Raw genomic sequence first — 15547 nt, forward strand, 5'->3', positions numbered from 1 at the left:
ACTTTAAAAAACTAAAGAAAAGGGGTGTGGGAGGAGGGGAGGGAGAGGGAACTGGGATTGACATGTGAAGCAAGCTATTTAAAATTAAAGTAATAATAAAAGGGGGGGCAGGGTTGTAGACTACTGAAAGTGTTGGTGGGTGGTGGTTTATAAACATTAGAAACTTAAGATTCAATGTATATACATTGTCTACACAAAATCTGTTAGTAGATGGGTGTGGTGATGTACAAATTTTAATCCTGTACACCTAGCATTTGATAGGTAGAGATAGATTTCTTTATACATTTGAAGTCGACAGCTGGTAGTAATATATGCAGGGAACAATCACCCTCTGTATCAAGTATAGCATATCCCTTTTCATATCTAATATAGCAAAGTTGGGAGTGAAATTGGTGTTGGCTCCTTGAGCTGTTTGCATGGTAAGTTGGCAAGATTTCCTTTGGAAACAGTGCTGTGCTGGGGTTATATCTTAGGTGTAAGAGATAATGCCTACTGGACTTGTGAGCTTTATAGAGGAGATGCTTATAAGCTTGGTGAGGAGGAGACTGCCTAGGGAGTTGTAAAGAAGTACAAAGGGGATAGAGGATCATGACATCTTTGGTGCTAGTGATTGTGTTTCCTCTGGGAATTGTTTATCCCAGCTTAAAAACAGAAAAACTGTATTTGCAGTGCTTAGACAGTCTGAACCAGCCCTTGTTGTTGTTGAGAGATTTGTTTTTGATCCTGTCTTAGTTTACTTATTCTTCAAAGTCTTACGAATTATTGAGCTTTTCTAGGACCAAACACCCCCTCCCCCCATGTAAGCAGAAATGAGTGCTTAGAGCTTACTTTTATGTTTTTATTATATTTTGTGTGTGTGCCACTGTGCACCATGTGTATTTCAAGGATCAGACTCACATAGTCAGGCTTGATAGCAGGTGCCTGGCTGCCTTTTAAAGGATTTCAGGTGCCCCTGGTGCCTCTTTCAGAATCATTCCTTCCTTCAGGTGAATGTGATAAAATACAGTTTTCTCTTTGTCGTTTAAAGAGGAGCTGTTTTGTTTGCTTGTTTGGTTGGTTGGTTTTTGTTTTGGGGTTTGTTGTTTTTTGCTTGTTTTGTTTTGTTATTGTAGTGGAGGTGTTTGGTTGTCTACCCTGAAATGGTCTGAAATTCATAATCTTCCTTTTCCCAAATGCTGAGGTTATAGATGTGCCTATCACATCCAGCTGGAGAAGGAGTTTACTTAAGGTTGTAACTAATCTCTCTTGCCAGTAATGAAGATTTTAATAGGAAATGCTTGGTTGTCAGTGGCTTTTGAATTGCTGCTTATTAAATAGACTGGCTTACTACCTTACCCAGCTGAATAGTTGTTTTCCCTTATCCTCCTAAAATGTGGACGCACCTTTGGCCACCATTAGATAAATTAGTCACTGGTGTGCTTCAGTGGCCATTCTGCTGGTAGCAGCCTCAGCAGCAGCAGCAGCAGCTATAGCATAGCTGAGAACCCCCTAATCTATCTCTTCCTTTCTGTTCCTCACTTGTAACTGTAGGGAAAACGTCCACAGCGCACAAAGCCAGAGTTGCAACATAGGTTTATGTCTGACCACCTGCCCATCAAATCCATCAAGCTAGAGGTGAGTGTGTCTAAAAGTAAAAAAGTATTTGAAAAGGTAGTTCCCATTTCATTTCACATGATTTTATTCCTATTTATTATCCCTTGCTCTTAAAAAACAAACCAAAAAAAACTTAATGTCAAATGTTCACTGAAGATTTTGGATTTTTATTAGTTTTGTTTTGTTTTGTTTTGTTTTTCAAGGCAGGGTTTCTCTGTGGCCTTGGAGGCTGTCCAGGCTGGTCTTGAACTCAGAGATCTGCCTGCCTCTGCCTGTCAAGTGCTGGGATTAAAGGCGTGTGCCACCACCGCCCAGCAGATTTTGGATTTTTAGACAGGGTTTCTTTGTGTAGCCTCTACTGTCCCTGAACTTGCTCTATAGACTTGCTCTTAGAGAACTGCCTCCCTGTCTTCTGAGTGCTGGGATTAAAGTTGTGCACTGCTACTGCCAGGCTTTAAGAAAGAGTCTTAATATGTGTAGTGTTTTTCTGGGAAAAGAAGATAGAAAAATGGAAGATTGGGTGGCATTCTTTTTTATCTTAAATATTCCTGGGTGACAGGCACATACTCAGCCTATCAGATGTGAATAAGTTCTGTGATAAAAGAAGTTCATGAATACAAAGATGTAAAAATTTGAAGCCAGGGAAAGAAAGGGCAGTTTAGGCAGACAGGTGTTTGTTTGACTTTAGTGTGTGGGATGGCTAGAATTCTGATGGTGAGGAGTGGGTGTGGATTTAAAGCCTAGGGTCTTCCTAACAACAAAAGCCGCAAGGCAGAAAATGGAATGGTATGGTCAAAGATATGGGTGTGTGGCTGGCATGTTGTGATAGATAATGGGGAAATGTAAGCAACCATTTTTGGAGTCTCCAGCTCTCATGCTGTGTTCAGCAGGAATGAGAAATGAGGCTGTTGTTAGGTGCAGCTGGTTCAGGAAAGAAGAGCTGCTTGAGAGGCAAGTGCTTGTCTGGGAGCCTAGTTGATGACTTTCCTAAAATGGAGGACAGAAATGGGAACGTGATCCGATTACCTCTTTGCTCCAGGAAGGTAGCAAGATGCCTGCTGCATCTGTCCAAAAAGACTTTTATAGCATGTTGGTGTACTTCGTGTTCTCAGCCCAGCTAGCTAGCATACTCTTTCTCCTTCTGTTTATCTCCTCCTGGCACTGGATTCCATTGCATATGTAGTGAGGTTAGTAGTCACACAAAACATTATTGCCTCAGGTCACAATTGTTTTTGCTCTGTCAAAATGTCTTGTGTTCTTGTGAAGTTGGGGACTTTCTTTTCCTTGCAGTTACATGTTTGTGACTCTTAATGAAAATGTCAACAATGAGACCTTGTACTCTTTGTAAATTTTTATTGACTTTTTTATCCTATTACTGTGGAAAGCAAATTCAGGAGGATCATAAATTCAAGGTCAACCTGGAATTTTGGGTTTTTTTGTTGTTTTGTTTTGTTTTAAATATTGCTTATGCAGGCCAGGCTTGTCCAAGCTCACAGCTTTGGCTTAGACGCCCAAGTGCTAGGAGGTGAACACCACCACAGGTGGCTCCTTCTTTTTCCCTCCCTCCCTTCCTTTACTTCTTTCTTTCCTTTTGGTTTGTGAAACAGGGTTTCTCTGTGTGACAGTCCTGGCCTTCTTGGAACTCACTCTGTAGACCAAGCTGGCATCGAATTCGGATATCCACCTGCCTCTGCCCCAATGCTGGGTGGGACTAAAGGCGTGCACCACCACTGCCCGGCACATGGTTCCTTCTTAACTCGTATATATTTTCTAGTTGACAATTCTGCAGTGATTGACTTGCCGCCACCTCCCTAGTAGCCCTCAGCTTGGAAATGACCTTTTGTTGTTGGTACCCACTTTGGTTCTGAGTAGCTTCCAGCTCATCCTACCTTGGTAGGTTCTCTTTATTACCTTGAACCTCCTTGACAGCTGTTCTTCTTTCTGCTCATGCTTCAGGGCATCTTCCGTGCCCTAATTCATGCCTCAGATTACCTGGCAGTCACTAAAACCTCTTCATGAGTGCAAGCAGAAGTCTAGCTTTTGGCCACTTGGTTTTTTTTTCCTCTTTATAGGGGTGGTTATTAAATTCTGTTGCTTAGTTTGAAGGAAACTACCCTGTGTAGTTTGTGTTGTGAATTGACTTTTGTTTCCAGAGCAGAAAGTCTTTTGTCTTTTGATTCTTTTTTTTCTTTTGTATGCAGGCCCCAACCACCCAGGAGTGCAATACTAATTGCCTCAAAAAGTATTTTAATTGTGGCATCTGGGAAAAAAATCAGTGCAGAGACACTGATAAGCCAGGGAATAGGGCTGCTGCAGTATTTTTGTCAGTAGGCCCTACTGGGTGCCTAGGGAGCAGTTTTGGGATGGTGTGATCTCAAGTGTGCTCCTGGTGGCAAAGATAAGAGTGAATGCCTTGGGGTACAGAGTTTGGGCACTGCTTCATCTAGAGCTTCTAGTTAATAATCCTATGGAGGATTTCACAGTGGCTCCTTGTTAGCATCTCATTAAGATGCCTTCATGATTCTAGTAGGTCTCTTTCTTACCTGTAAGTCATTTAAACACCAACCATTATAGCATTTGCTGTTGACACTTAACTTTTCTCTGGTTTTATGAGAGTCTCACTAGATGGCTCTGGTTGTTCTGAAACTCAAAATACAGCCCAGGCCAGGGTGGACTTGAACATCCAGTGATTTTCCTTTCTCAGCCTCCTGATGGTAATCCACTTACATGCTCCCAGCTGACCTCTTTTACAGGGGAAATATTTACAATGTGAGACAGTCTGAGAGACTGGAGAGATGGTTACATGGCTAAGAGCACTTGCTCTTCTTCGTAGGATCAGAGACTTAGAGAGTGCTCAGCACGCTGCTCTTCCAGAGGACTTGGATTTTAAAGGACCTGGGTTTTGGTTCCCAGCACCCAAGTGTCGGCTCCAGTTTGCTTTCTCTTGAAATGGAAGCATTGCACAGAGATTTGCAGACAAATTTTCAGTGCAGAGCATGGGTCACCTCCCACCCACCACCACCCACACATGGGTTTTTCAGATATGGCTTATGTTAAGTAGTTGTGGAAATTCACATGGGGAAACAAGCCCAGGAAGCAAAGATGGGTTTTTACCTGTCATGGCAATGGAAGTGGTTCCAGATAAAGTGATCCGAGAACAGAGGGAATGAAAAATAGAGGTTGAATGCTGCCCGGCATGGTTGCTGTCCCTGTAATCCTAACAGGGTACTCACTGAAAGTGGTGCTGCCATGCTCTACATAGAGAGTCCCAGGCTAGCTACATTGTGAAATTCTCAAAAATGAAATTTAGAGGGAGAGGTTGTAATCTCAAGACAGAGCCATAGTCAAACAAAGGCAAGCAAGCAAAGGGAGGTGTGGGTTCTTAACCTCAGTTGGCAAAAAGATTTGTAGAACTTCCATGTTTGGGTTTAAAGATGCTATCAATTCAGGTCACTTAGTTGTTAATGCTTAGTATGCTTATCGTGTATATTCATGTACAACCACTGTAACCCGGATAATAAAAGACCTAGAGACAGATATTGGGGGTTCAAGGTGAAGATCAGAAAAGCAAAACAGCCAGTTGACCACTAGCTCTTAACTCTAACTCAGACTGAAAGGCAATCCTGACTTCACCAAACCTCAGACTGAAGTCCCAGACTGCTGTGCTCTCCTCAAGGAGGCTGGTGAATCCTGAGACTGATTGTCTGTCTATCCTCAATGTGGCTGGAGAATGAATGCCAGCTCTGAGACCCTGTTCCTGTCTTATACACCTCCTTAATGCTTGGGTTAAAGGTGTGTGATCCCAGTGCTGGGATGAAAGGCATGAGCTCTGTTACTCTTCACTCTTGCATAGGCCGGGTGACCTTGAACTCAGAGATATCTGTCTACCTCTTAATCCTGAGTCCTGGGATTAAAGGTGTGTACCACCACTGTCTGATCTCTATAGCTTGAGGCTGACTTTGCTTTCTGGATCCTCAGGCGAACTTTAATAAATCATAAATAATACATCACCACACACCACCACCCTAATCCCCTGCCCTGTTACAAAGTCTCACACTCTGTAGGTCAGTTGGTCTGGAACTAAATGTATAGACCAGGCTGGACTCAAATTTACCTGCATCTTCCTGCCTCTCATCTCCCAAATGCTGGAATTAAAGGCATGCAACACACTACCTTTTGATTATAGTAATATATTTTAAAAACAATTTAGTATGCCAGGCATCGTGAGCATTTATAATCTCATCGTTTGGGAAATGGGAAAAGGAGAATTAGGACTTTGTCTGCTAGATCCATTCTTTAGTAACTTACTATTTCTCTCTTTTTTTATTGTGTTTGGGGTTGGGGGGGGCTCATGTGTCACAGCACCCATGGGAGATTGGAGGACAACTTGAGGGAGGGAGTCCGTTTTCTCTTCTTTACCATGTGAGCTTCCTGGATTAAACTCAGGTTGTCAGGCTTGGTGACAAGCACCTTCACTCATTGGCAGGATCTCATGCAGCTCAGATTTGAGGGTGACTTTGAAGTTGTAACTCTATCTCCTGAGTGCAGGGATTGTAGACCTGCACCATCAGGACCAGTTTATGTGATGCTGGAGATTACCTTCATGTACTAAGCAAGCAGCTGTTCATTTTCTTTTAATGAAATAATTCCTTTGAATCGGGCTTTAATTTCCTTCCTTTCCTAGCCATGTTAGTCACTGATATCTTACATACAGTATCGTCTTGAAGCTAAGGTAATGATCAGTCATGTTGTCTGGGTGATGTTACCAGGAATTTTAATTAAGAACCAAGGAAATAGTTTGGCAGTGAAATAAAAACCAAGAAAATAGTCTGGCAGTTTAGGAGTCTGGTGAAATTCAGGAAAGGTGCCTGGCTGTTGGAGTTTGCTTTCTATTGCTAGGATAAACATCATGGCCAAAAGCAACTCAGGGAGGAGACCTTATATTTCTTACAGCCTGTAGTCCATCATAAGGGAAGTCAGTGCAGGAAACTACATAGGAACTGAAGTAGAAGCATGGAAGATGCTGCTTACTGATTTACTTCCAATGGCTCACTCAGCTTGTTCTCTTTCTTTGTTTTTGTTTTTTGAGACATGGTTTCTCTGTCTAGCCCTGACCTTCCTGGAACTTGACTTATAGACCAGACTGGCCTTGAACTCACTTGCCTTTGCCTCCCAAGGAGAAGGGGTCTTTTTGTGACCTGGACTGTTCTCAAACTCATAATCCTCAGTGTATTTTTGTGCACTGACACATATTTCACATATAAAAGAAGTCTATTTGAAGTCTAAATCCTGTAACTACTAGTATCTGATGAATTCAGCAAACTAACTCTTAACTCAGGGAAGAACTACTCTTCTGCTGACCTCTGCGCTTATTGGCTCCTTCCAGGAGACTCCCATGCTCACCAAGATGGAAAAGCAGAAGCGCAAGGAGGAGGAGGAGGAACGGCAGCTGCTACTGGCAGTGCAGAAGAAGGAGCAGGAACAGATGTTGAGAGAGGAGAAAAAGCGGGAATTGGAGGAAAAAGTCAAGGCAGTGGAAGGTATGTAGAGACTCAAGGCAACTGCTTTTATAGGTGGAATGGTATATGCTTAAGAAAGGGTGTGTGGGTGTTGGTCATTCACAGAAGGCCCAGGGGTGGGTGTGGGGGGTGTTCGTTCATTCACAGAAGGCCCAGGGAGCAGCAAGTGCAAACGCTCATTTGAACTATCTTGATGTCTTGGTATAGATCGAGCCAAGAGGAGGAAGCTCAGGGAAGAGCGGGCCTGGCTGCTAGCTCAAGGGAAGGAGCTACCCCCAGAACTTTCCCATTTGGACCCGAGTTCTCCTATGAGGGAAGAAAAGAAGACCAAGGACCTGTGAGTATTTAATAGTAGCAATAGTAGCAGCTGACATGTTAGTGAAAGCACTTGCTGCTAAGCCTGATGGCTTTTGCATTGGATCCCTGGGACCCACATGGTGGAGGGAGAGAACTGACTGTTGCAAATTGTCCCCTGACTCCCACACGTGGACCATGATGGCACACACAAGTGTAATCTTTTTTAAAAGCCTTTCTTGAGATGGCTCACTTCCTAGACTTTCAGAGTCACTGGAGTTTGATTCCCAGCACCCATGGGGGAAGCTCACAAGTGCCTTTAGCTCCAGGGGGTTCGGAAGCCTCTGGCCTCTGAGTGCACCTACACTCATGTAGACACATAGACACCTTTTGTGACTGGTGATGGCACACACCTTTAACCCTACTACTTGGGAAGCAGAGGCAGGCAGATCTCTGGGTTCAAGGATAGCCAAGGCTACACAGAGAAACCTTGTGTCAAAAACAAAGAAAAATTCTTAGTTTTTAAAAAAATACTTCTCATTTATTTCTTGTATGTAGAAAGCAGTGGCTTCATCATTTTAATGTTAAAAAAAAAACAACATAGTGCTGGGTGTGGTGGTGTGCACTTTAATCCAAGCACTCAGGAGACAAAGGCAGGGGGGCCTCTGAATTTGAGGCCAGCCTGGTCTAGAAAGTGTTTCAGAGGACAGCTAGGGCTATTCCCCAGAGAAATCCTATCTTGAAAAATGGAAATGGGGGTTGGATAGAGTTAGTAGGCCTTAAATTCAGACCTGACTGAAGCATTGGCTGACATAAACTGTCTTTTCAATGACATCAGAATCTGCTATTAATGGGGAATTGTTTCTTGGAAGTATGTAGAACATCTTATATTCGTTTGATTGGCAGTGCTGGGGTTTGAACTCCAAAGACTTTAGGCATGCTAGGCAAGTACTGTAGCACTAAGCTGCAGCTCAAATCCATGTTTCAAGACTAGAACTTGCCATCCTCCTGCCTCAGCTTCCTCAATGCTGTGATGTCAAAAGTGCACCGCCATGCTCAGGTAGTTACTTTGGCCAGGTGTAGTGTTACACAGTACCCGGCAGTTGTTGGGATCAAGGTGGGCCAGAATAGAACTGTGGCAGGGGAAATACAAGGTTCAAAAAAGAAAACCCATCAGCTGAGCATGGTGGCACACACCTTTAATCCCGCTTCTTGATAAACAAAAGCAGATGTATCTCAGCCTGGTCTAGATAGGGCATTCCAGGACAGCTAGGGCCTATTTCAAAAAACAAAACAGTTTCTTCCAACCAAGTATGGTAGTACATTTCTGCAACCCCAACTCTGTAGAGCTATGGCAGAATCTGAAATTTGTCAACCTGGACTATATAAAATACCCTGTCTTTATAAAAATTCTGGTTAAGCTCTTTCTGCCGCCATCTTGGTTCTGCATCCTCCGCACAAAATGCTTGGTGAAGCCGCTGAAACCGTCCCTGCTTCCGAGCAGGAGTTGCCACAGCCTCAGGCTAAGACTGGATTGGGAACAGAGTCTGGCAGTGATGAATTGGTACCAGAGCTCGAGGAACAAGACTCCACATAGACAGCCACACAAGTCCAGCTGGCGGTGGCAGCTGAAATGGATGAAGAGCCAGTCAGTAAAGCAAAACAGTCAAGAGTGGAAAGAAGGCTATGTCCAAACTGGGTCTTCGACAGGTTACAGGGGTTACTAGAATCACTATCTGGAAATCCAAAATTACCCTCTTCGTCATCACAAAACCAGATGTCTACAAGAGCCCAGCTTCAGACACCTACATAGTTTTTGGAGAGGCCAAGATTGAAGATTTGTCTCAGCAAGCACAGTTAGCAGCTGCTGAGAAATTCAAAGTTCAAGGTGAAAGCGTTTTAAATATTCAGGAAAACACTCAAGACTCCGACCGTACAAGAGGAGAGCGAGGAGGAAGAGGTTGATGGAACAGGTGTGGAAGTTAAGGATGTAGAGTTGGTCATGTCACAAGCAAATGTGTGGAGCAAAGGCAGTCTGAGCCCTGAAAAACAACAGTAATGATATTGTAAATGCTATTATAGAATTAACTATGTAACTATTTGACAGCAAGGACATTCCCCTTCTCCCACCCCACCCCCTTTTTGGTGTTTCAAAATTGGAACTACAGCTTGGTTTGAAATTTGTACTGTTTCTATCACTAATAAAGTCATGGCTTCTTGTTGGATGGAAAAAAATTCTGGTTAATAGTTAAATCATAATAAAGTTCTAGATCATTTAGGTCAATTCTTTTTTTTATTCTACCTAGCGCATTTTTCTGTGTGTAATTTATTTTTTAGTTTTATTTTATATGCATTGGTGTGAAGGTGTCACATCCTCAGGAACTGGAGTTGCAGACAGTTGTGAGTTGCCGTGTGGGTGCTGGGAATTAAACCCAGCTCCTAAAAGAGCAGCCAGTGCTCTTAACTGCTGAGCCATCTCTCTATCCCCAATTCTTCATTTTATAGATTGGGGAATCTGCAAGTCCTCTTTTTGCTGTGATCACCATTGCCATCCTCATGTTGTTTCCAGTGAGTGCTGTCAGTATTGGACTCACCTAACAGGAGTAAATAACACTTTTGTCAGTCTGTTTGGTGGTCAGAGTTAACTGTTAACTGTCTTGTTTTGTGGTTCACAGCTTTGAGCTGGATGACGATTTCACTGCCATGTATAAAGGTTAGTTACTGTTCTCAACTGTTGTATTTCTTTCTGATGAGCATCTTTTCATGGGAATGTGTCAGTTATGTTCTCTTTTGGCTTCCAGTTCTAGATGTGGTAAAGGCTCACAAGGATTCCTGGCCCTTCTTGGAACCTGTAGATGAATCTTATGCCCCCAACTATTACCAGATTATTAAGGTATCTTTGAAATTGTATTTAAGTATGTGTATCTTGCTTGGGTTTTATATTAGTCATTTTTCTATTATAGTGACCAAGTACCTATTTTGGTTCTACAGTTCAAAGGTTAGAGTCCATGGTAGCACGCAACTCTGTCTGCGGTGCTAGGAGCTTGATCATATCTTGGTGACCAGCCAGAACTTGGGGACTGAAATGGCACAGGGTATAGCTCATAAGACCCCATCCCACAGTGGCCCACTCCCTTTAATTAGGCCAACTCCTAAAGCTTCCACAGCCTCATAAACAGCACTACTAGCTAGGAGACCAGCTATTCAAGACAGGGCACCATGTCTTCTTAGTTGATCTAAGACTGGCCTCAAACTCAGAAGGATTTGCCTACCTCTGCCTCCTGAATGGTGGGATTAAAGGTATGTGTCAATATTCTTAGCTACACCAAGTTTGTGAGAAGTTTAAATGCCAGGATTCCTTTTCCTCCTAGAAACTGATTGGGGATGGTGTGTAGTTTCTTGGTTTTGTTTTGAGACAAGGTTTCACTCTGTTACCAAGACTGGCCTGAAACTCAGTATGTAGCACAGACTATCCTCAATTTGTGTCAATTCTCCCAACTTGTAGTGCTGGGATTAAAGCCACTGTGTCCTTTATAGCATTTTTTAATTAAAGTGTTATATGTCCTATTTTAGATCCCCATGGATATTTCAAGCATGGAGAAGAAATTAAATGGAGGTTTATATTGTACCAAGGAGGAATTTGTAAATGACATGAAGATCATGTTCAAGAATTGTCGAAAATACAATGGGGACAGTAGTGGTAGGTGGTAGGGACCTTCTTGCTGGATGTGTGTTTTCTGCACTGTTATAGTAGAAATTAAATGCTCTCTTCCAAACTTACCTTAGATTTTTCTTTTTCTTTCTTTTTTTTTTTTTTAAGATTTCATTTATTTATTATGTATACAGTGTTATGCTTACAGGCCAGAAGAGGGCACCAAATCTCATTATGCATAGTTGTGAGCCACCATGTGGTTTCTAGAAATTGAACTTAGAACCTCTGGAAGAGCAGCCACTGCTCTTAACCACTGAGCCATCTCTCCAGACCCCAAGATTTATTTATAAGTGGGCATGAGTGTTTAGCGTGCACCACATGTGTGCCTGGTACCCACAGAGATCAGATGAGTTATTGGATCCTCTAAAACTGGAGTTATGAATGGTTGTGATCCACCATATGGATGCTGGGAGTCAAACTCAGGTCCTTTGAAAGAGTAACAAGTGCTTTTAACATCTGAGCCTCCTCTCTACCCCTACCTTGAACTTTTGATTGCCAAATGTTAGAATCTCGTGTGTGCCATCCTGCTGGTTCAATATTTTGCCTTAGGACTACAAATAGAATATATACCAAAAGCCATGAGATTTGATTTCCAATTTTGTAAACAACGCCCAGGAAATCTGGTCCAGCCTTCTGGATAAACAGAGTCTAGCAGTGATCTGGTCTAGGTTGTCCTGGGCCTCTTTGCTACATACAATTTTGTTTGTACAGAAGATGGAGTCTAATGCTTCCTGAATGCTCAGCAAACCCTCTACCACTGAGCAACATCCCTGGTCTTCCTCTCTTAAATCATTTTGAAAGATGGCATCATAACTTTCTAATGATCCTGGAGCTTTTCATGTATCAACACAAAAATACTGTAGTCTAAAATCAAAGCAAATGCAATTGTAATAGTAGTTTTAGTAACTTAGCCTAAAAGAATTGAGTTTTTGCTAGTTTGAGGTAATGTATTAGAGTCACGTTTATGTCACAGACATTCAGCCTTGAGCAGACTACTAACAGCATCTTCATCTTGTGTCCATAGTTTTGCAGTTTAATATTAACTGTCTTTTGTGTCTAGTGAAGTATGTACCTGGAGATCAATCCTCATGTCTTCTTCCTTCTAGAGTATACCAAGATGTCTGATAATTTAGAGCGGTGTTTCCAACGGGCCATGACAAAGCATTTCCCTGGTGAAGATGGAGACACAGATGAAGAATTTTGGATCAGAGAGGATGAAAAACGGGAGAAAAGAAGGAGTAGGGCTGGTCGAAGTAGCGGAAGCCATGTTTGGACCCGCTCTAGAGACTCAGAAGGGCCCAACAGGAAGCAACCACCAGTGGAGAATGGAGGAAAATCATTGCCCCCTGCACGCCGAGCTACCTCCTCGGGGGATGATCAGAGTAGCAGTTCTAATCAGCTCCCTCCAGGGGTGGGCACATCAAATGGCCAAGGCTCTTCCCACCCCCTGCATTGTGGCAGGGTGCCTAGCCAAGCACCCCCTTTAAACCAGATGGTAAGAAAAAGCTCACTATCTAGTATTGTCTCCAAGCCAGTCTATTTCTAGAAATCTAAGGGCTAGTAACTTGTATGGTCTTGTGTGGTCTTCAGATAACCACAGGGCAGTTGTTCTCAACCTTCATAATGCTACAGTCCTTTAACACAATTCCTCATGTTGTGGTGACCCCTCCAACCTTCACACTATTTTCATAGCTACTTCATAACTAATTTTATGAGTCTTAATGTAAATATCTGGTATATACAATATCTGATATTTAACACCTGTATAAAGGCCATTCGACACACCTGGGGTCACAACACACAGGTTGAGAACCACTGCCATAGATGGTTTATTTTGGTTTTGGTCTTGGATATAGGGTCTCATTTAGTAGAAACTGACCTCAGACTTGCTGTTGTATTGGAGGCTGAGGCTGGCCTTGAACTTCTGGTCCTCCTGTGTCCCTCACAAATGAGGTGGTTTTTCCTTCACACATCCTATCTCTGTGGTCATTTAGACCCTCTTTTCTCTAAGTATTTTAAATCATGTCTTCTCAAAGTAGACAAAACTTAGGATCAGAAAGGCCTGATGATACAGTTCTTACCAATATTCCTAACTACTTGGGAAGGTTGAGTTTTATAAATCTCTTGGGTCTCAAATTGAGACCACAATCTCAAAAAGGAAAGCAGAAGAAATAAAGCACAGAAGCGCAGTGTATAAGCTACAAATTATGTCTGAAACATTGAAACTTCATTATAAGGATCTGGGAATGGAGCTCAATTGCTTCCCTAGCATGTAATGTGTGCACCGAACTATGGCTCTTCACATATAAATTAATTCAACCTCTTTTCTACTGAAAAGTCTGTCCCAGTAGGTGAAGCATCTTTCCAGCACCCAAGAGACAAGACAGCAAGACCACAAATTCAAAATTATCCTCAGCTACACAGCAAGTTTGAGACCAGCTTGGCTTCATGAAACCCTAGCTCATAAATGTATAGATGAATAAATGAGTAATAGTTGTTATTATTGCAGGATGTAGTTGGATCCAGAATGCTTAAAATGACTATTTGTGGTGGGGGAAAGATAAGAGAAATGCAGTCTCTTTTTCCTAGAGAGAGTTGCTTTGAGATTGGGGCTATTCCTGGTGGCAGGGTCACATTGATACCAATCCTTAGGGAATCCCTGTTCTCCTTGATGACTGTCTTTCCCCATCCGCCTTTCTGTTTTACTCACTGCCTCCAGCGGCCAGCAGCACCAGGAACATTTGGCTCTCTTCAAGATCCCACCAACGTATATGGCTCCTCTCGAGTCCCAGAGGTGCCTCCAGGAGATCCCTTGCAGCACCCACCCTTTGCCATACAGGTAAGCAGTCTGCAAAAGACAGCTGAGAAGGTTTTGCAAATGTGATTGAGAGATTGGCTCTTCTCACATTGAATGTGATTCGACCTCTTTACTGAAAAATCTGTCACACTAGATGAAGGGTCTTTCCAGTTATGTCTTGTTCTGTGAATGTGTTTCTTACCTTTTCTGTTGCCAGGCTCCAGTTGGAATCAGTAACCACCGAGGACCCCGGCTCAGTGCTCCTAAAGAGAAGATGTGTGAGGGTCTAACACACCTCTCCAATATGGGATCACATCCCCCCTCCTTGCAGCTTGGGCAGATGAATTGTCCCAGTCAAGATGGAAACATCTATCCACCAGCTCCATTCCAGGCAGGATTTATTCCTTCTAGGCATGGTGGGACTCCAGCCCGACCCCCAGACTTCCCTGAAAGCTCAGAAATTCCTCCTGGTCACATTTATCATTCATACAAGTACCTGAATCGAGTACACCCTGCTGTCTGGAATGGGAACCATGGTGCTACAAACTCAGGACGTTTGGGGCCAGATGAGAAGCCCCACCTGGGGCCAGGACCCTCTCACCACCCTCATACCCTTGGTCATGTGATGGATGCCCGGTTAATGAGACCACCTATCCCAGGAAACCAGTGGGCTAAACAATCAAGTTTTCTACCTCATGGAGTTCCTTCCTCGGGGTATATGCAACCACCTTGTAAGTCTGCTGGACATCGGTTGCAGCCTCCTCCAGCTCCAGCTCCAAGTCCTCTGTTCGGGGGACCCTCCCAGGCTCTCCGGGGGGTCCAAGGAGGGGAATCCATGATGGACAGCCCTGAAATGATCGCCATGCAACAGCTCTCCTCCCGAGTCTGTCCCCCAGGTGTGCCTTACCACCCCCGCCAGCCCACTCCTTCCCAGTTACCTGGTCCCTTTCCACAGGTAGCTCATTCAGCATCAGTGTGTGTGTCAGCCCCCAAGCCTGCTTTGGACAACCCCGGGAGTACACAGGATGTCAGTGAAACACAAGAGCCTGAGAATGACCGGGGTAATTTACGATGTGTCCTCCCCCCACTTTTGTGTGTCAATTCATGAGTAATCTTTTCGTATAGAATATGAAGATAACATATAAAAAGTGAGACTATTTTAGGAACTTTGCCTAAGAGACAGGATCTCTCTGGTGGTGGCTGTCTTGGAACATGGTAGGCTGGCTTCAAACTCACAGAGATCCCCTGCCTCTGCCTCCTAGTGCTGGGATCAAAAATGTACCACCATGTCCAGCCTCTTTTTGAAACTTTTTTATTTAAAGGAGTTTAACTAGCACATGCCTTTGTTTTGAGGCCTGGTCTACAGTCTACAAAGCCAAGACTGTTACATAGAGAAACCCTACCTCAAAAACAAAAAACAAAGTAAAGAACATGCCTTTATACAAGCTATTAACAACATCCTTGGGTTTATTTTCTTTGTTTTTTAATTGGGGATACCTTGTAAGGAGTTAGTTTTCTCTTACTGTGAGTCCAGGGACTGCACTCAGGCTTTCAGGCTTGGCAGCAGGTGCCCTTACTTTATGAGGCATCTTGATTGTCCTACTTAGGTTCTTGCTGTACTTCAAACTCATC

General features: G+C 43.2%; 1 protein-coding gene and 1 pseudogene across 3 annotated transcripts in view; both read left to right on the forward strand.

Moving 5' to 3' along the window:
• Positions 1–15547, forward strand: part of LOC101829946 (cat eye syndrome critical region protein 2 homolog) — a 111731-nt gene that overhangs the window by 85916 nt on the left and 10268 nt on the right. The window contains exons 8-16 of one of the 3 annotated variants that reach the window (XM_021224740.2): positions 1531–1614; positions 6980–7133; positions 7320–7449; positions 10082–10119; positions 10208–10299; positions 10980–11106; positions 12225–12613; positions 13838–13957; positions 14133–14811. In XM_021224740.2, the coding sequence (XP_021080399.1) occupies positions 1531–1614; positions 6980–7133; positions 7320–7449; positions 10082–10119; positions 10208–10299; positions 10980–11106; positions 12225–12613; positions 13838–13957; positions 14133–14811 (1813 nt within the window). Of the gene's footprint in view, positions 1–1530; positions 1615–6979; positions 7134–7319; positions 7450–10081; positions 10120–10207; positions 10300–10979; positions 11107–12224; positions 12614–13837; positions 13958–14132; positions 14977–15547 lie in introns of all 3 variants that reach the window. The other 2 variants (XM_021224739.2, XM_013110519.3) reach the window with 2 other exon arrangements.
• On the forward strand, positions 8837–9633 carry LOC101829674 (annotated as a pseudogene).

This window comes from Mesocricetus auratus, unplaced genomic scaffold (genome assembly GCF_017639785.1).
Source record: "Mesocricetus auratus isolate SY011 unplaced genomic scaffold, BCM_Maur_2.0 Super-Scaffold_100676, whole genome shotgun sequence".
NCBI lineage: Eukaryota > Metazoa > Chordata > Mammalia > Rodentia > Cricetidae > Mesocricetus > Mesocricetus auratus.